Source organism: Neolamprologus brichardi, chromosome 7 (assembly GCF_056152115.1).
Source record: "Neolamprologus brichardi isolate AB-2024 chromosome 7, ASM5615211v1, whole genome shotgun sequence".
NCBI lineage: Eukaryota > Metazoa > Chordata > Actinopteri > Cichliformes > Cichlidae > Neolamprologus > Neolamprologus brichardi.
Genome location: NC_142110.1, coordinates 41,770,167 through 41,792,044, shown reverse-complemented (window position 1 = coordinate 41,792,044; position 21,878 = coordinate 41,770,167). Strand labels below are relative to the sequence as shown.

Sequence of the window (21,878 nt, the reverse complement as noted above, 5' to 3'; positions counted from 1 at the left end):
GCCAATTTGGCAAAAGTGTTTACCCTACACGTGACATGTTGTACCAGTTCTCATCTCCCCGTGACCATATCCCCACCCCTTTTCAGCAGAACCAAAAAAAGCCTTTTTGGTGTTCCTAACCCCACAGTTGCTGCCGCTGCGCTGCAAACAGAAAGAGCAGAGACGTTTGAGGCCCTTCCTGAAGGCAGAGTTGGAGAGGCTGTAAATGAGGCAGTTACAGAAGCTGTTACTAATAGCCAGCCATGTGGTAAGGAATGATGCTGCAGGGTGGTGGTAGATCCCTCCACTCTCCAACAGAAAGTAGAGGATATAGGGCAACCAAAGGATATAAAACACACTAGTAATGCGAAACAACACCATAGCATAACGTCTGTCTGGGTATGCTGATGTGGACTGCTGATACTGGGGTTGGGACAAGTGGGGTAACTGTCCTTGCTCTACTGTACTGTTGTCCTTGACCACAGAGCCAACTGCGATTCTTGGGCCCTGCAGTTGCTGAGGTCCATAACGTGCATGGCGCTCACTGATCTCCCGGGTGTGCTGTCGGCAGATCTTGAAGATGTTTGCGTAGGTGAAACAGACTGTTAGAGCAGCTGGAGCGTAGAGCAGCGTAACAATGAAGGTTGTGAAAGCCCGACTTGTCCTCCATTCCACTGCGCACCACTCCACAACATCGCCATGATAACCAGGTTTCCCCCATCCAAGAAAAGATGGGAGAAACACCAGAGCAGAGTAAAGCCATATCAACACAATACAGCAGCGCACTCGACAAGGTGTCACTAGGGATGCATAAGTCAGAGGCCGTGTGATGGCGATGTAGCGGTCTACACTCACGCATGCTAAAGACGCCATTGAAACCGACTTTAAAACAGACACCATGTACCCAAACACCTGACAGGTGAGTTTGGGATCGAAGCTCTGAAGATGATGGAGTAGGGACAGGGAGGGGAAAAGGCAGCTGACTCCCACCAGCAGATCGGCATATGCCATAGTCTGGATGAAAGCACTGGTGGTGTGCTGGCTGAGCAGAGGGGCACAGTGAAACACAAAAATCACCACCAGGTTACCAGAAATAATGAGAACAGTCAGGAGAAGTATGATCGAAACTTCAAGGAGGCAGGTTGTGAAAATCTGGGAATAGCCTATCTCAAGTAAGCAAAAGGGAGCAGATGAGTTTGAGAAGTCAGCAGAGCTCTGGTTCAGTGGATCCAGCGAGGAATTCATCATCTTGGGCAGAAATATCTGTCCGAAGGGCTCTTCAAGGATACAGTAAATCCTAGAAGCCACTACTTTGCCCCGTCGCTGGGTAGAGCTCAGAGAAGCTGTATGGTTTCAGTCCAAATGCAGTGCTCCATAATGAGACTGCTGGCGTTTATCATTTCAAATGAATGAAAGACTGAAAGACCATAAAAAGGTGAGAAAGTCCCCAGGAATTGTCTTCAGAGCAGGCTGTTAAGGTTTCCAAATGATGCAATACAGGTCCTTTTCTTTTTCCTGTTTCGGTACTGCAAAATTCCCAGTTGAAGGCACAAAGAAGAGCAAAGAGACAAAAATTTGACTTTTAAGGAATTCCAGTCCGACTTGCTTGAAATGCCTCCCTTCCCTATATAGTCTGAGATGTCATCAACATCTGCTGCAGCTGCAGAAATCCCAGACTGAATCTCTCTCTTTTCTGTCTACAGTCCACAGAGTCACAGACACAGCTTCCAGTGAGGAGACATTATTGTTTAATGTGCTGCATACATAATTTACATAAAAGATTAAGCATCATTTTTATTCAGTCCATTAATTTGCTGGTCTTTCCTCTTCCCCCCCGTTTCTTATCCTCCAGCTCTGATTTCTTGCTGCCGTTTCCGCCTCTCTGCTTGCTCTTGCCTCAGTTTCTGTCTAGTCCTTCGCAGAAAGATCACAGCAGAATGCCTTGAGCTGTGAGGTTGAAGAAGGTGTGCGAGGTGACCGGTATTCAAAATGCACGCACGCCCACCTCAGCTGGGAAGGGCATCACCTTTGTCTGTAGTGGAAATCAGGCAGGCAGGCATACCGATGCTGGGAGAACCCCCAGTGTTCATTTATTCTCCTTTGCTGTCTCTTTCTCACACTCCTCGCTCGCTCTGCCTCTCTCTACAGAAACAGTGGCACTGAGGCACCACCCCCTTCCCAGTGGTTCCAACCAATGATCAACTGCAAAGACACGAGGCTGCCCTCCTTCCACCACCCTCCCACTCCTCCCCGTTCTTTTTTTTCCCCTTGGTGCCAGTGTTTCTCATAATCACCCCAAGACTTAAACATGATGTTTCACACTGCTAAAATTAGAAACATTCATTGTAACACAGAACTTGTGAATTTGACTTTTAAAATCTCTCATCGCCCCACAAACACAGGCAATCAGGCAGCAAGAATCTGCCCAGTCTCTTTCTAGACCCCAGTACACAGCATTTGTAAGTAAAGCGCTGCTGTAAGGAAAACAATAACCACATGTTTTAGTACAGCTTACAGGAAATATTTCTATTATTAATCTTGGAGCAATCCACACAAGGAAAAAACAAATAAAGAACCAACAGCCCCACCATAGCTTTAGATTTCAATAGGCCAATGCACAACCCTGTATACAAGTTAAACCAGGTGTTAAATATATGGGTTTAAAATCTGCATCTATAAAGAAAAGGCTATAATCATAGCCTTTCTTAATTATTATTAGTTCTTAATTATCATTACTGTTTTTATCATTATCATTATTACTACTACTCAACAGGGGACAACTCAAATTCAGAAAAGAAGGCCAAACTCAAATTTTATTGTCTCTCATCAAATGTTTATATCTGCATTATACACAATAATATAATATTAATGCACAACACAAATAAATCACCTTCTCCCAAAAATCACATAATTCAACACAAGACTACCAAAGTGGTTGCAAAAACAAAGCAAACAAACAAAAAACAAATTTTAGTTTGAAACTTTTGTGAACTCTGTAACAACTAAGCTTCAAAATAAGCTTCAGCTGCCATACAGATGCAGTTCCTGCCTTTACAGCCAAGACGCAAACGTGGCTACAAAAGACACGTAATTATTTCCTTACACCAAACTAACAATAAGTCATGATTAAGAGGTTTCTAAAGAAATTTTAAGTTCCAAGAGACACAACTGGCAACATCATGTGGACATTAAAAATGGAATGGCAGTCAAATGGGAATTAGTATTAGCACTGGTTTTAACAAGTGGGGACCACAATGATCCCCAATGTACCTCCAAGTCAACCAAAGCTCAGAAACCTTTCCACAGGAAGCAGAGGGCTCACAAGACACTCCTGGTAACATGCTGAAATCAAAGGTCATCGGTCAAATCTAATCATTCTAAAATACTGACTTTCATAGCTAAATTATTCTGCTTCTGATGATTGTTAGAAATAATTAAGACTGAGTGTAATCAGTAAGCTTAACATTATATTATTCATTTTATTTCTGACTACAATCATTCTGATTAAAAAGGGAATCCTACATAAGAAGGTTGCATCAGATTTGATGTCCAAGTTTTACTGTCTCAAAAACAAGAAAAAGGGGGCTTATCAGTACATTGAAATTCAAATTTTACCATTTTGTTTAACAATGATGTTCATTTGCACTAAATAACTGAATTCTTAAGGCACGTGCACTAAAACAGGACAATGACAGTGTAATGTTAAAATATCATACAATTTATATAAAAATAACACCTTTACAATATTGCTATGTTAGCAAAACAACATGTTCCTTTAAGTATTTATGTGACGTATATATTGGCAATGGCATTTTTTATAGAGCACATTTCATTATACTTCAATTCAATGCACTGAACGCAGAAGATTAAAACATCTGTGTAGGTTTATAATGATAACAGGTCAGCAGGGAACTTAAAGCACCATCAGCACACTTAGATCTAATTCTGGGGACAGTAGTCTGCACCTGATGACCTGAGAGATCTGACTGGGTTACAGACACTGAGCAAGTCAAAGATTTTAAGGGTAATTCTGTAACAAACTAGGAATCTGTGCAGTGACTTCAGTACAGGAGTAATATGTTCAAATTTCCATGTAACTGTAAGGACACTGGGCTGATGCATTCTGAGTGAATTGTCCTACTGATAATTTGGATAATCCTTCAAATACAAATACAAAAATAAAATAATCTAGTTTGCTCAATGTGAATACATGAATCAATTTCATGAGTCAGTTTCATATTTTACTTAGACATTTTCTAACACTTGATTTTAAGTAGCAGAAAGCATTTCTGAGATCTAAATTGAGATCACTGTCTAAAACACTGTCAAGGTTTCAGAGACTCTATTCAGCTCTAAAAAGTTTCAAGACATCCAACAGTTTATGTCATCAATGCCACCTTTCAGTTTATGAAGAGGTAAGATCATCATGTTTGTGATCTGCATAAGGATGATTGGCTATACTATGATTGTTTAATTTCAAGAGTCAATAATTATCTGTGGCTATAAAGGCAGGGAGGAAGCGAAGGAAGTACTAAACATCTACACTGCTACATGGCACCAACTTAATTTCTCATGACATTCTCAGGTTGTTTTAATACCTTTCATATTTCTGAATGTTTGCACTTTTAGTAAAACTTTGTCAATGAACTTGTTTGTGTCCTGATTCTGCACACATGAGCAGCGAGTTATTTTAAACCACATAATGTGAGGATTAAATTGAATTACTCAATATAGAGCACTAAATTTAGCAGCTTCATTAGGTAGTAATTACTGTCATATCTAGCCCAGCACTGTCAACATCCTACTCCTAATAACTGTCTGAAGACTGCAGAGTGTGCCTCGTGGTGGGCAATTTGGTGTAGCGTGATGGAGACCCAAACATACCCACACAGTCACACACACGCACACCAGCCTGCACCTTTCTCCCCCGCAATCCAGACACACTCCCATGCTTTCACGCACCTCTTCTGCTCAACACACGAGGAGCTAAAAATAGACGACAGCAGGACTAAGGGGCTGGAAGGAGGAGTGGAAGGAGAGGAAAAATGAGGATGGAAGTCCAAAAGAAAAACAAAGCTTAATAAAGAGAGAGGAGGAAGAGCTGGAGGAGAAAGATACGCAAAGCAGAAAGAAGCTAAGAGCTAAAATATGAGTACAGTGTGCTGTCCCGTGGTCTACAAGCTCTGCACATGTTAGCCGTCCATATGATGCTTCCCTGCTTAGCATCCGCTCAAGGTCAGGTGTTCAGCAGCTGACACACACCTGACAACAATAAAACAGCCAAAAACTGCAGTACAGTCTGATACCTAAGGCCAAGGAAGGAAAAAATGGACAACAACAACAATCAACAATGATAAAAATGATAAAGAACACATTACTGATAGTATACTTTGCTTAGATGATCTCGTAATCATTTGTATTTGTTTGTATTGCAGGGTTTTTCCTTCATATAGGAATTTTCCCACTTATAAATCATGATGAAGGAAAAAAACAACTGAAACAAATAGAGACCACACAACAATCAGCAATCCAAACTCAAAATAAACTCCATCTTTAACCTGTTCTTTGTCGTCATCATTTCAGCAGGTGTTTGTGGGGGTCCAGTAAGTGCATTTCACTATTCTCACTGGTAGATTTTTAAAACCAACGGAGTTCGCATTAAATCTAAAAAACAGTGCAGTCTGTCCAGATCAATTTGGCTGTCAACATTAAGCACCTCTTGCAGCCATTCATCCAAAAAAAAAAAAAAAACCAAACAAAACCAAAAAAACAAGTTTTCCAGCCTCAGGTCGTTCACTTGGCTCCCAGTCCAGACATTTTTGCTGTAAAGCTTTCCTTGTGACACCCATTCAGAGCAGTCCCTTATCATCCTTCTCATCTCTGCTGCCCTGCCTCTCCAGGTTACAAAGAAACTCAGACTTACCATGAACTGCTTTGAGTATGATTCCAATTTCTCCACTTTTATCGACCCCTGGGCTCTATTCTATGTTTTTGATGTAGTTGTTAACTCACTGAGCTAAACTGTTAGCACCCAAGTTTGTTAGGTTTAACTACTTCATCGTTTTGTTTTTTTTCTTTCTTCTTGCTCATCTTGCCATGAGACAAAACCAAGTATTGCTGTAGGAAGCTCGAGTTAATTGTGAAATTAACAGGTAATCATGCTAGTGCTTAGGGCAGCTTATTTCTTTAACAGAAACCCCACCACTGCCATAGTCTCTGCTGGTAAGCACTTGTGTAGCCAGTAGATTTCAAGGCCAAGATTTTCATTTTTGTCCACTAGTCATTGTTCAGGAATCCAGATACATTAAACAGGTAAAAAAAATAAAATCTAAATCGACAAGCTAAGGGTTTCAAGATTTCATTTCAGCAGATGCCCAGCTTTTTGTAATCTCTGCACAGAATCTTCACCTACACGCAGCCAAAGCCTGCTCAAACATGACTGGCCAACAGCACTAGGAATACAAACTGACTAGAGACAAAAAGTTTCTGGTACCAAACATTGTGAGCTGTGATACATATACATATGCAAAATCTGTTTACAGAGATTATCTAACTATCTAACCAAAAGGTGTCCAAAGGGAAAAGAGCTAACTGATAAAAGCACAAGGCAAGAGAAGTATATCTACACATTAGTGCAAAAACAAAAATAGATTGAACAAAAACCAGAACAGCACTGAAATGCTTTAATCTGACTTTCTTAACCTTCTGGGATTGGCTGTGTAAGTATTTCAGTTTCTGCCTTCAAGAAGTCTGAACAGCATAAACCTATGGGACGGATGTGTATACAGTCACACAGAAAAAAATGAGAAAGATATGCTAGGATGACAAGACAGCAGGAGAGGAAAGAGAAAAAGGCATGATGACAGTGTGATAAATCACAAACGAGCACCCAGACAAGGAAAAGCAATGAGATGCACGACTTGACATGAACACAAATGGGCGCAGTTAGAAGCCAGAGAGTGTCAGAGTCAAGTGTAAACAAATACAAATAATTATAAAGACACAAAGACAAAGAGGCAGGGAGACAAGCAGACACATTCAGGCAGACAGGTAGTTAGAAGTGATTGCTTGGCTCTCCACAGGAGGCTGGTGCGGCAGGTCTGAGGATCACTTTGAGTCTACACATAATTGTGTCACACAAAGTGTGCCCTTTTGCTTGGAGTAAAATTTCAACTATTTTGCCCACCTATCCTAGGCTAATGAGACTGAAACATGTTTAAAGACAATCCAGTAACACCATTATGAACCATGCATGCACCAGTCATATATACTGGACAGCCACTTTGCTAGCTCATGTACACGGCTAAAAATGCTAACACAAGCAAAGTTATGCCTATTTCTCTTTACGACCTTTCCTCCAAATTCCATTCACAACAGCATAATAAACTGCTACTTATAACCCATTTAGTCAACGTATCTGCTTGTGCTGCATTCCAATTGATTATTGCAATATAAAATAGTTTCTTGCGATTTAAAATAAACAAATACTTATAACTTATATTATCCCTTGTTGTGATCTGATGTCCACATTACTGTTATCAAGATAAATACAGTCTATGAAAAAAATGCTAAAAACACTATTTCACTATTTAAACTGAAATAGATTATTTACTGTAAGGTCTTTTACTTACTATATGAAATGGAAAAATACAATAAAAACATGTCACGCTATGATACGGTGACACTGTTTCTGTGACGCGCTGTAACAACAACTCGTTGTCTGCCAGTATACATCACGTTGCCTTTCGTAACATCCTCCTCATTAAAATCATCTGCCAGTGAACCTGAGTGCTGCTAAACCCAATTATTTGTTTTCCAAACGTAGTTAACTCCATCAGTGATTGGATTCTACTCACAATAATTTATGGAACTAATGCAAAATATGATGAGTTTATTGGGCCCTTGTGGAGTGCTAACCAACCCTCATATGGAGGAAATTCATTGGACCTCATTGTGAAAGTAACAGGGTAAATTTCTAACTATAATTTCTGCTTCCGTCAATACCCCGCTTTCAGTTAACGTGGATGAACACCAAGTACAGATAGGGTTAGAGAAGAAAAGATGGAACCAGCAAGGACATCGTGTGAAAAAAAGCGCAACAAAGCACAAAGAGATACACATAAACATAGGCTGAAAACTGAACACACTGAGAAAATTAGGAGCTAGCACATGGTATGTGTAAATGTCAAATCATGTGCCAAAAAATGGCAAAGAATGAATGAGCCTCAGCAGTACATGAGAGAATAAGAAAATTAACACAATGCGAACAATAAGTCCTTCCTAATTTTTATATACTATATTTAGAGTCCCATTATGCAGCACATTTCAAAACCTGCATATTTTTTATATTATATTAATAACAATGTATTTTCTTTTTTAAGCTACCTATAATCTTTCCATTCTTAAACTGTTCTTGTCTAATTCACTGAGTTTTAACAAGTCTAAATAAAATATAAATCCTCTGCATGTATTTCCCTCCCTTTCAGTGGGCTCCAGTACAATCCTGGAATGCTGTCCTGCTTGTGTAATAAATTCCCATCCAACATCCAGTCCAAAAGCTATCAATATGTTGGCACAAGGATCCGTTGCTCAGATTCCACTCATGCCATTCATTTTAATGGAAATACAGCATGGCTAATGTATTATTTTGCAAGAGCTCTTTTTGAGCAGGCACTCTTTTCCAACTATTTACCTAGCAAGTGCAGGAACACAGAAAATGCTTACAGGCAACACTAGAGATAATAGAAAGGGAAAAGGTGGGTGACAAAAAAGAAGGTCAGAGGGGAAAGGAGGAAGGCAGGGAAGGGCAAGGTTAACATCTTGTCACCACCTGAGACCAAGTTTGCTGCCCTGCAGGTCCTTGCCTTTATATAAGAACATCAGACAGAGTTGTGGTCAAAAAATAATAAATAAAATTACATAAGCTAATGCACTGCTCTCAGTGCACAAGAAGGGTAGCCATGTACAAATAAGGCCACTTAAAAATGCCACCCCCACCCAGCTAATAGGTTCTAGGAGTACCCCCCACCCCCTTCTCCTGGGGTGCATCTGCTTTCCAGTATTCCTGTGTTCGTTTACCTCAGAAGTCAGAGGTGGGAGTGATATTACTCCCAAGTTGAGCATATTCCAGCAGTAAAGTCGATAAAAGCAAGGCAAAAATTGGATTTCTTTTGCTCCTTATCAAGTTAGAGACATTCATGCATGACTATCAATAGAGCACAGTGCTTATTTTTTGCACCACTGCAGCATGCTGACAGACAGAGCCTGCTCAATGCTCTGTGTGTGGTTTATTTAGCCAGTGACAGATAGACAACAAAGGCAGCACAGACTACAAGTTTTACAGTTTTACTACCGTTTACATGAGCAGCCGCCATATTGGATTGTTAAGCATTGCTAAGTCAGGACTGGTGGGACTGCTCTGACTTTTCAAGTTGGAAGTCAAACTTGAGGGGACTTTCCAGTTAAGAATTCCATCTGGAAACTCTGAAATACTGACTTCCAAGTTCAATTGCAATTTTTTGGTACAAACCTTTTTTTATTTCTTGCTGAACCCCTCATTTCTTTATATGTTGCTTTCAAGGAGCCAGACTTTCTTCTAATTTTCTTTGAAGGTGGTGTTGAGCACAAGTTCTCAAGGCTTTTTTAAGGACTTTCAAAGTCTTGTTTGGACAATGGCTATTTTTTCCACTAGTTTTCAGACTAGTACTTGTACATGATCATTTTACCATGATTTCTTTTTGTGGGGCTCAGGGGGTAGAGCAGGTTGTCGGAAGGTCTGTGGTTCACTTCCCGGTTCCTGTAGTGTGCATTAACCCCAAAACCCAAGTTTGATCAGAATGATTGTGCGTGTGTGACGCTAGACAAGACACAAGTCACCCCTGAAGCTTCCACACAAGCTCACACAGATGGACTACCACAAACACATCATGGTGCTCTGACAACCTGAAACTTAAATGCAAGCTGAATATATATATCAGAGCAGATCTCCAGATCTACACACTAGCAGAAGTCCTAAAAACTCAAATAAAAAGCTCGCAAATCAAACAGTCTATGTGGTTTAATATAATACATTTCTGGCTCTATATAGGGACAAAACTGAATCATGTTTTCCTCGTCTTAATGTTTTTGATCTTTTGAGTCATTTTTGAAAACATCACAGCTAATATCTTAAAGGATTATTCCCTTTTCAAAATGACTGATATGTAGTTACAGGCTCTAGACACTATGCTTCTCTGTTACTGAAGGTTTCTAATGGGGCCATTAACAAACCACTAATTTGTTCTGGAAAAAGATAGGTGTGTACACACACATAACACAGAGTGTTATCATCTTGAGCGATCTACATGGTAACAGTGGTTATTATCACAAGTTTGAAGCACATGAGAGAAAAACTTATGACACAAGGCCACTGCTGGCCTCTGGGGTGTACTTTGAGTTGCTAAATTTTAACTAGGACTGAAGCAAAAAAGAAGAAAACAGTAACACATATTGTCTGGAAGTACAAACCAAAACCAAAAAAAACACATAACATCTATGAACTAAATGTTTCCGATCTGAAGATATAATCTCTTGTATTGCACTATGAAATCTAAAGTGACACCAATGAAAGGACAAAACTGTTAAAAGTTAACAGTCTATCTCAGTAACTGTATAAGAAATCCTCAGAGGGGATAGCTCACTGATGAGCCAAAATAATACAGGTGCTTCATACTGCGTGACTTTATTTAAGGACTGCTTTTCTAATCACTGAACAACCTGAATTGAAAGTGTTTTCTACTCATCAGTAATAGATTTGCAAGGCCTTACCTTTGTAATGAGTGTGCGGTATTCTTCTACCAGGTGGTCATTGTTATGACAGCCTGCCAGGAGCTGCCAAACCTCCCCACGGAGTGCCTCAGGAATGCCGCTCCGCACCAAAGCTGGCAGCTGTCTGGGACGCACTGATAAGTTCATGTGCCTACAATGGGGAAAGAAAAGATCAGTTTACCAAATATATACTAAAATAAAATGATGTTTATTTAATTATAATGTTTTTAATGAGCCATTATCATCCCTATTGATGACTGGCAGGGCCAAGACCAAGATGACAAGTGGGGCTTGATACCACAAGAAAAATGATTTATATGCAATCACACCTCACCTAATCGATCAATACACTCAACCAAGGACTCAACAATCACTCTTTCAGAATGCAACATATGAGCTACTTTTGTACAGCAAACGCATGACAACTTATTTATCTATTAAATTATTTTTAATGTGTTTTATTTTATCCCCATCTTACATTCAGCAGCAACAAAACAACAGCTAATAAAAAGCAATAGCCCAACAGGAAAAAGCAAGAAAAACACATAAAAACTCATTTCAATCTTTTCTTTCCTTCTTTACTTTCACTTTTAAATCTTAAGCCTGCTGAGAGTGTTATACCCTGCACGCAGATTTAAATGAACTCAGGGATCTGCCAGCCCATTAGTGTTAAGAGATACAGAGGAGAGGTAGACACGCGCGCACATGCACACACACAAAAAAAGGAGAAGGCAAACTTGGAGGTACCTTGGCACTAACTATCGCCTGACTGAAGCAGACAGAAAAATCCCTGAATCCTTAATGATTCTCTCACCACCCCCTCACCCCCACCCCCGCCCCCGCCTTTTCTTAATTCATGCCCCCTCTATTTTTCTGGGTTTGTTTTGTTTATTTGTCCCGGGCGTCAGGTTATGCAATACGTGGCATTTCTACTGAGACCAAGATGGGAAACTGCGTACATGTGCGTGTGCATGCATGTGAGAGTGCATGTGATGTAAGTAATGCCAGGCCTGGTCCTCGGGGCATAAGATTGTAAAGGGCTTTCTGTGATTTGCTTCTCTGTGCTCCATTCAACAATGCCACAATACATACACACACAAAATCACAGAAGCACACGAAGAAAGCCTAGTGTTATGACTTGCTAGTCTTATGATTCCTTTCTTTATTTAGCCATTGTTATTATTAGCAAAGAGAGATAAACATAAAAAAAACCCAAAAACGAATTAATCGCTTTAATGATCATATCATCATCATTGGGTCCTTCTCAGAAGGTGTTTTAAAAGCCAAATCTAGTACAATAGGATAACATCATCATACTATGTATATACTGTAACAATTTAAAGTATATTTCATCGTTGCACTGAAATACAAACAACAACAGACAGGGACAAAGACAGCTGAATATTAGAGCTTGTTTGCGTGTTCACTTACAGCTAATTAAAGCTTGTGCACTATTCTGCTCATCACAAGCTTTTGATTAAAAACTAATTCCACACTGGAAGAAGGAAATCATCTTAATAAGCTTAATAAGCAATAATCAACAACTGCTACCTGCTGTTCTTTCCTTCACATGGATTACACTGCATCTGTGTACAATGACTTCAATGGCGACGGAAGTGGAGCACGAAGAGGAAAACACCTTACCACTTGGATAACAAATCTCCCCACGTCTCCAGGATCTTCTCTGCACACTCCTTTGAAACATCACCGGACCCGCTAAGCAAGGGCTCGTCATTATCTGTGAAGAGGGGCGGGGGGGCAATCAATTTTTTTCAAAGCAACAATCCATGACTATACCTTCTTAAACATTTAACTCTGTCAACAGTTAATCTTTACTCCTGTGTGTACAAATGAAATCGTTAAAAAAAAAACAACAACAACAATTGGATATTTGTTTAAACCCTACTTTGATGTTAATATGCAGCAACTGAGAAAATGGATGTGCTTATTTTAAACTTAATCTCAGTAAGACTGTTCATAAAAAAATAAATAAATAAATGAATGGGGATGCATGCATTTTACCACTCGTTGCATCATCTCTTCTTTTATAAGGCAGTTTGATGAACAATGCATAATGTTCCCCATTCTTACTAAGTGTATGACTTCAGTGGCTCAACACTTCAGAGCCTCCTTTTTCAACTTTTCTTTGAGTAATGATGTCAAAAAAGGTTTCACTGTGTGACAGATCTGGACTGCATGCAGATCAGTTTATCACCGGATGGGAGCACATGTTATTCCAAACCTGTACGTTTAGTTCAACATTAATGGTACCATAACAGAGGCTACCCTTAGTACTGTGTGCTAATAACAAGGCAAAAGATCCCTCTCCTCTTTAGTCTGGAGGAAAATGTGTCCACGACTGCCAAGAAGTATTTCAAATTTTGACATGATAGACAATTTTTCACTTTGCAAAAGTGCATATTGCAGTAAACAAGGCCCAAAGAAACCAGCAGCAGTATTTTAACTAAGATGTTACTTTTAAAATATTTTTGTAACATGTAGCTGGTATCAAGATCAAAATAAGAATAAATTGCAAAATGTAACAAATGAACCAGTGCTAAGTTGTGTTAATGAGCTTTTTCAAGATTACACCAAAACGTGTATAGCTTCTAAACAAAAAGCACTTTGTTTAAAAGGGTAAATGTTACAATTATGTCTCCTTGGCAATCACTCAAAGCCTATTTCAAGGGGCCACGCCTTTGCTGTTTTGGTACAATAGGACTAGTAATAGGAATGATCTCCCAAGGACCTTAGACAAGAATCAACTATGGCTGTCTTTAAATTTAAGCTGAAGACACAAAATTCTTGTCAAACTTTTGGAAACTGCTAATCTCTGGTAGGGATGGGTACCGGTATGGCACCGGTTCTGACATAAATGGTAGTAACCAGACCGAAAAGTAGCGCACATGTCGGTGCTTTATTTTCCTGAGATGTCATACACTTTGGATTCTAGCCAATCATTTTACCTTCCCAAGGATAGTAGGCGGGCCCAGGTACGTACGTTCTTTTAGAGCAGAGCTACAGATTAAAAATGCTCAAGGCAAAGCAGTCAAAAGCGTTTTTTTTTAAAGCAGAGAAATGCACCGTATTTGATAGCTTGCTGCAAGACCTCACACCGAGCACATCTACTGCGGGTGTGGCGCCTGTTATCGGACCCGGAGTTAGCAACATCCCCCAAGAACCCGAAGAGGAGAGTCCTGGCCCGTAGCCCTGCCAGTGTAACAGAAATGCTGACGGATGATGATGGCAGCAGCAGCCGTTCTTCTCTGGGCGAGTAGCTTAATGTTGTTCGTATGTAATTTATGTTGAGTAGGCTAACCACGTTATTAAATTAATGCATGTAAGGTGAACTAGCAAACACCGTCGTAGTTACATGTGGCTGTCTTCTTGTTTGATGGCAGATACTCCCTTCACCCTGGCCAAAAAGGCTAAAATGATCAAAGAAAAAGTGGAAAACAGCTGAACATGAGAGGTTTTTGGACCAATTTTGTGTTCTCCATTCTTTAAGCACAGGTTCGAGCACCGTTTAAGCACCAGCACCGTTTCAAAAGTACCGGTTTGGCACCGGTATCGGATAAAACCTAAACGATACCCATCCCTAATCTCTGGACATTTGGTTTAAACATGGGTTGTTGCTGTGTTGTTTTATGTAAATTTGAGGAACCCCTCTTTTAGCTATTTTTGAATTGTAAAGCATTTTCAATGTGCTGTATAAATAAAATGTACTTACTTTTAGACTACAAAAGTGAATAACAAAAAAGTAGCTGAAAAAGTAAGGCAGCATTACAAGTACCTTCCTCTTCATCGTCCTCGGGTGGGGAAGGGACCATCCCGCCAGGCCCAGTTGGCAGGATACTGGGACTGGCTGTGGTCTTCCTTTTTTCTCTCTCGGTTTCACTTTCCAAACTCACCACCTCATAAAGTGTGTCAGAGGCAGGGCTCTTACGCTCTTTACGCTCCATCTGAAAAGAGAAGATGTGTTTGACCACAGGAAAAAGTCCTAAGGTTTACCTTTCCCTTAAATCCATACGTTTGACTCTAACAACTATCATTAACAAATTAAAACTTTCACAAAAAGTTTTCAAGGGCGTATGTGTGAGTTTTCAACATGTAGTAAAAATGTGAGGATATCATCCCCTGAATAGCTGATGAAACATTTGTTACTTCTTTTCTTTGTTCATATACCACTTAGTAAAAGGCACAAAATATTGCATTCTACCACTGCAGGTCACAGCTAATATCTGGTCACAGAGACCATCGGCTAAATTAATTTAAATGCAGATTGCTTCATGATTTGACAAACCTGTCGCAGTTTAAGGTAGAAAGTCTCGGTGTAGCTGCGCTTGCTGAAGGGCCAGAACAGCCTGTCATTTGGGGAGCACACTCTGACCCTCGTCTCCAGAAGAAAACGAACGGGCTCTTCCACCTCTGTAATCACCAGGTCCACTGCTGTTGTCATGTACATGAATTTATCTGAAGGGGGGAAAAAAGAAGTTACAATATTATCTGTACTTACTGACCGAATTTTCCATCTACAAGTAATTAACATATTAAAAACAACTGTTATCGTTATCATTCCTTTTTACAATGTCCATTTATTATATCCTTTATTTCTCTACAGCTTGGCTTGGGAAAACTTCTGTTAATAACCGCCACACTCAAATACTTCTGTCACATACTGGCATCAAATATTAGTGAATAAACAGCCAACAAGCCAATAAACTAAGGAAATAATCACTAATGAAAACTATTTGTGTCTTATATAAATCTTAAATTGATTCTTGGCTCCTACCTTTAGGCGTTTCCTCATTCACAGCCTGGAACTGAGGCGTGTTGGGGTTCCAACTTCCTGTGATGATGTAAGACTTCCCGTCTGAGCTCTTTCCCATTGACTCCTGAGGAGGTACAAGTCTCAAGAAGTTAGCAAACACAGAACAACAAACGCATATATACACATAGAAAAGTGAAAAAGGGGCCCACCAGGTCTAGCAAGTGCATGTCACTGTTCTTCACATTTTTCCCAGGGCTGAGCAGGAGTCCAAAACACCTAAGGAAAGCACATATAGAGAAAGAAAAATGTGCTAGGAATATGATTACATAAGGGGGAAAGAAACGCGAGGCATACGACTATGAATTTCTCAAAAATAAAAAAATAAAAATTGTTAAAAAAAAAGGTCACACATGTTACCAATAATAGCTTCCTGAAATGATCCTCTAACACAGACCAGAGCACGGAGAACGTTAAACACTCCACTAAAATTGTCACCTTCTCTAGGTTCACAAATCAAGAACAAATCATGGCGAGGACGAAAGTCTGCAAAAAAGGTAAAGAAATGTTTACATTTCCACTGATTTATTAAAGTGTGGAAAATGAGGCGCGTCGGAGACAGACTGACCTCGATCACCACCTAACAACGGTTCTTGACATGGACTGACATATGGATGTGAAGGTGTTTATTACAGAGTGACTTACTTCTTAAGAATGTCTGGTCAACTTTATGGACATTTATGGCCGTTTACATGAACTTAGATTGTTTCCACATTCTTTTATCAAGTTAAGAGCCACCTCGTGTGGTTTTTTCTCCTCTTTTCTTTCTTCTTTCTTTTTTTAAAATAACTCATCTGAAACCACTCCACTTCTCTCAGTTAATTAGAAACAACTTAAAAAGAACTCTGAACAAAAAGATCTTCAATGCCTCAGAGCACGATCATCATTTATGAGAAATTTAGACATATTTGATCACTGCATGAAACTAAAATTCACAAAAACACTTAATCATGAGGACTCCAGGGCACTGCTTAGTAAAATGCTGACCTATAAGGCTATATTCTGAAGATGTGTGTGCATGAGAGTAAAAGTGTTTTAACTCTTTATATTACCTCTCAATAGCCAGTTCTTTATTTGAGGTTTGCTGAACATAGATGACAATTTTCTTGTCCAGTCCTGCACGCAGCTTGAAGCTTTGCTTGTCCTTGTCTTTTGCCACAGCGCTGGATGTGGAAAAAGAAGAAATAATTTTACAGTCTAATACTTAAACCTTAGCATTACTTAATTACAGAGTGTCTACAAGCTGGAATTTCTCACTTTTCATAGGCTTGCTAATTTAATTTTATCAAAGAAAAAACAAAAGCAGGCCATGAGTTCCTGCATGTATAAACCGCTGGCTTGGAAGTTGGAACACTAAAAATAACCCAATGCTAATAAGGAGGAAATACGAGTCGGCTAAAAATATCCACGGGCATATTTGTGTTTGTTTTATTTTGTTTTCCAAATAACCTGACCCTTTGGGCTGCTTGTCATTACATAGAAGTAAGTCGGGATTATGGGAAAATAAAATAAAAACAACCTGTGAAGAAGGATTGATGAAAACAAACACAGGAACTTTCTGTTGTTATATCTTGCGGTAAAAAGTGTGTGTGATTGGTTAACATCAGAGACCAAAGAATACTTTTTTCTTTTTTTTTGAAATAAATCAGTGCACAGTTCCTTTCATCATTTTTACCCAAACCAATTAGGGGAGACTTCCCCTCATGGGCAGCACCCATCCCAGAAAGGTTTGGGACTTTAGTAGTAAAAAACAACAACAACAACAAGTTGATTCTTAAAATTAAGGATGTATGCTCCCGTATTTATATGTGTAATATGTTGATTAAAACATTTTACACTCCAAAAGACAGCTAAAATTGCACTTTTGAATTCAATGATGGATTAAAAATTAGAATGCATGATGAGTGAATGTGACTCCCACCTGAAAGTACCCTTGCCATCATCCTCCCTAATCTCCAGGCTGACAGTAAATGTAAACAAGTCACTGTCAGGGGTGAGGGGGGGAGCCTGCTGAGACGACAGAACTGCCCTCTTAGCTGACCGCCGAAAGGCTGTGGCAAAGCTGTACAGTATCCTACTAACCTGCAGGAGCAAAGTAAATGCGCACAATGAATATCTATCCCAAAAGACAATATAAATTTAAAGGTCTTCTAACACAGACATTTAGAGTGTCAAAGAAAAAACAGGCAAACTCAACAAAATATTGTATAAACACAAGATAACAGTTGCAAAGTAAAAAAACTGAAAGTGTTAAAGAGGAAGAATACTAACAAGCTAAAGCTTTCCAGCCAAATGATTTATGTGTCCTGTGCTGTAACCATAGACAATAAGCAAGGATAGCTCAAGTGGTGGAAGTGGAATTTGTCTGGTCATATTTATGAGGAACAGAAGAGACCTTCAGCAGATTAACCATTTTCAATTGTATTTAATTTTGAACTTTGAGTGTGGGGGCGTTGTTCCTGTGTAACATAAAGCAAGCTGTACCAGAGGTTTGCCAAGTCTCAAGAGGAGCAAGAGCTAGAGACAGAGCTTGAGACTGCCAAGTGTGAAAACACAAGGTGGTAATAATTTATTTACATCGTCTCCACTGAGGGGACTTTAAATGCACAGGTTTCACAGCGAGCAAAGTTTTTTTTCTGTCCACTTACTACTAAAGAGACATATGTGGGTGATAATAAACAGAGCTATCCCCCCAACTAGAGGACCAACGCAGAGTGGTTTTGGATCATTTCTAATTCTGGTAAACAGCACCGCTCATGGGGGGTTAGTGACTAGAGGGGTGGGGTGGGGGAAAGTGCTGTTATCAATAAATAACAATGCTCTTCTGCTCTTTCACGAGACCAGAGTACAAAGCAGCTTCTAACTTCTGCTACAGAAAGTCTTTGTTTTATCTCTGGTACAGTACAGGGATGTTAGGAGATCGCAGGGGGTCTATTTATTGAGAAACAACACTGGACAGGATGTAAAGAGATGGGGGATGAGTAGAGCTAGATTTGGGGGGGGGGGGGGGGGGGGGGGGAGAATTACCCCCTGTATTTGTACATGTAATACAATGGGACTGTTGTTCTGTGCTGCTTAAAACTCGACATCTTCATTTTTCACGAAGGAACTCTGTAGGCAGTTGTACGCCAGAACTAATCGGGGCAGGCAGAACTTAGTTTGATACAGAGTGCTTTTCGAATAGCCCCACAAAAGCCAAAATAGCATTAAGGTCTTATCAACTAATACCAGGTTTTCTCTGCAAAAGAGGCTGTCAAAAACAAAAGGGCAACTATTTCATCCTTTACTCCCAACAACTGGAGTTTCATTCAAAGAGTCTGTCCCTGATCTCAACTCAAACTTGTGAAATCGATTACATAATAAGTTTGGATTTGATCCTTATCTAAAAAATGCAGCCTTTAAGGATCTGGTGCGTGTTAAATGTCTTGTTACACTGTTTTTATTTCCACCCGGGATGTTTTTTCACACTTGCCAGCTTTTTCTTTCTTCATGTGCTTTCCGTGCACATGAAGCTTTGAGACATTCTTAAATGATGTCACGGTAAAAATCAGCTTCAGCGGCCAATTTTTGTTTCACTTTAATTGTGCTTCTTAGGATCCTAGAATACTTCTGTAAAACCCATCTACTGGAGCTGAACTGATGTGAATTACATAGACACAACAGATACACATCTCTGGATGAGAGAGGCAAGTTTTTGTCAAACCCCCCCCCCCCCCCAAAAAAAAAAAAAACCCAAAAAAAACAAAAACAAAAAAAGAGGCGTGGGTTTGAGTGTCAGGAGGCCTCTGCATCACCATTACAAACTAGCCTCTGGGTCATAATGGGAGGTCCGGTACAAAAGTGGGCTGAAAAGAATTGAGTGAATTGAGTTGTTTTTCTTTATATATATGAACAAAGATAGTTTTGGTAGTTTTCAGCAAATTAATTGAAAGACTTGCTAGGGCCCTGGACAATGATGAATGCAAATTTAACCATGAAAAAATGTATTTATCCAAATGCAAGAGCCATTTCACCATAATACATATGGTTAGTTTAAAAGACCTCGGTCAGAAAACAGAGTTGTTAAACATGTCTTAAGAGTTGTTTACTGTGAAGTTGAAGCTCATGTGATGCATATGACAAGAGCAGCTTTCTCCCCAAACGAACAGGTAACCAAATGGGCTGACTCACTACAGTCTAATAATCTGAATGGGAGGCCCAAAACAGCAGGAGATGCTGTGGACTGGTTTGTTGCTATGGCACTTGAAGGAAGAGAAGGGTGGGTGCAAGATGAAGAGTGCAAAGAAGAGAACAGAGATGGCCAGTATATTTTTAATTTGAGTTAGAGTATTTGCATCAGTGTTTTAGTGAGTATGTGTATTACAGATGGGAGTCTCGGAAACTGGATAACAGGATGAAGTATCTGGGGGCTCAGTGTGACACTGAAGGAGACGGCTTTCATGATGAAGAAATCAGGTCACTGAACACTGAAAGCAGAGCTTTAACCCAGTTTCATGAGCGGGTACCTTCTTCTCTTCCTTTACATTTCTGCTGAACCTACTGCATACACTGCATTACAATAATCGGCAGATACACCAATCATCTCATTACAGGCTAGGAAATTGTTTTGGGGCATTTATGTGAATGTTAATTTAACACACATCACCAACCTAAGCCATGCTGCCTAAGAGCTGTGTCCTACCCCAGACTTCCTTCTTGAATTATCGCAATCACAAAAGGCTCAGAAAACTTGACTTTGACTGAATCCACAAACACTCCACTGATTTAGTGCCCGTGGCCCACAAGACCCAAAGAAATCAACACCAGCATCCTAATGCCACATCAGGTCACCCCCAGAGCTGCTGTGTCCACAACTCAAGTGTGTGCACATGTATTTTACTTGAGGAGTGCAATAGTGTGAAATAAAGAGACGACAGTGCCATATATAAAATCAAGAAGCTTTCACTCCCCCTTTTGTTCACTAACTGAATAGCAACTACATTGCTTGTAAACTTTTTGGGGGGTATATTAGAGTTGGCTACTCTAGTTGTTGATGTGACCTTAGCTTGGAAAAGAGTGCCTTATATACCACATAGTGGTATTAAGTTAGACAAAGACAGTTGCATAATCAGTGAATGCTTACCGCCTCTTGGATTTGGCAGCGAAAAACATGGATCCTGAAGATCTCAGCATTATAGTGGCTCTCAGTGAAGGCAAAGCAGTCACTCTCCGGTGTGCCATCATGGCCTCGTACGCAGAACAAAATCTTATAGATCGGATAGTTGGCAATCTCAGTGTTGTTGTGTGGATCCAACAACCTGTTAATAAAATTACTGTTGTTTAAATTCTTAAAAGCAACAAGAGTGTACCAAGTTTGGACATCTGCACTAGAACTAATCCACATAACTGACCGAAAATCTATATTTTCTCCCTACCTGACAGTCCCTTCAGACACGCCTGGCACAGACAGTGTAACATCCAGGGGGAGTTGGCACTGCCCTCTGAGGATACTCATCATACGGAGGGCCTCTACCTCACTCCGGGGGGCATTGACTGAGGCACATCCTAGATATGTCAGCTGGCTGAACACGACGCTGTCCTCATCTGGGATCGGGCTGCCAGGACTACCTTCTGATGATGATTCATCAGCTGCAGTTATGAGAAAAGACAGGTAGTGAAAGAAAGAAAAGGATAATATTATGACATCTATTATAATCTTTCAGCTGTACAGTCTCATGCAAGAGGAGGTTAGAAAGAAGGAATGGAAAAGTAAGAGAAGGTTAAGGAAAAAATATAACATCAATTGGCAAAATTCATGAAATTCAAGGAAACCAAGAACAAAATGGCAACAGTCCTCATCCTTTAGGAAACAAAACGAATGAGGAAACAGGATGGTTTAAAACATGTGATGTAAAATATGATTCAACTTCATCTCATCCTGACTTGCCTCTGTATGACCTCTCATTCAGCTCACTCTCTTGGGCTGTCTGAACAGGAAGCACCATTTCCAGCTTGGGTGGTGGTGGGGGTGCGCTCAGTGGGTCAGTGCCTGGGGCTACAGGTGACGCTGTGGTATAAAGGGCATGATCGCCCCTACCGAGATCATCCATCCTTGCTTCTGACGCAAGGCCAGCGTCAGCCATTGATGGGTCCATGAGGACATCTTCTAGCTCCCTTTGGAGCTGCTGCTCACTTCCATTGCCTACAATCTGATGCACACACATAGGTGTACAAACACACACACACACACACACACACAGAAATAATCATGCACCCAACCACAAAA

General features: G+C 40.1%; 2 protein-coding genes across 3 annotated transcripts in view; both read right to left on the bottom strand.

The window, feature by feature from the left end:
* Window positions 1-21,878, bottom strand: part of rabgap1 (RAB GTPase activating protein 1) — a 78,489-nt gene that overhangs the window by 40,720 nt on the left and 15,891 nt on the right. For both annotated transcript variants that reach the window (XM_006795543.2, XM_006795544.2), the window contains 11 exons: window positions 21,540-21,801; window positions 21,028-21,241; window positions 20,736-20,910; window positions 17,535-17,695; window positions 16,666-16,776; window positions 15,766-15,832; window positions 15,578-15,680; window positions 15,089-15,258; window positions 14,579-14,747; window positions 12,430-12,523; window positions 10,786-10,936 (listed from right to left, as the gene is read on the bottom strand). In XM_006795543.2, the coding sequence (XP_006795606.1) occupies window positions 10,786-10,936; window positions 12,430-12,523; window positions 14,579-14,747; window positions 15,089-15,258; window positions 15,578-15,680; window positions 15,766-15,832; window positions 16,666-16,776; window positions 17,535-17,695; window positions 20,736-20,910; window positions 21,028-21,241; window positions 21,540-21,801 (1,677 nt within the window). The remainder of the gene's footprint in view (window positions 1-10,785; window positions 10,937-12,429; window positions 12,524-14,578; window positions 14,748-15,088; window positions 15,259-15,577; window positions 15,681-15,765; window positions 15,833-16,665; window positions 16,777-17,534; window positions 17,696-20,735; window positions 20,911-21,027; window positions 21,242-21,539; window positions 21,802-21,878) is intronic.
* Window positions 25-2,182, bottom strand: LOC102795096 (putative G protein-coupled receptor 21). The gene has a single exon (XM_035909821.2). The coding sequence runs from the start codon at window positions 1,225-1,227 to the stop codon at window positions 25-27; it is 1,203 nt and encodes a 400-aa protein (XP_035765714.1). The 5' UTR covers window positions 1,228-2,182.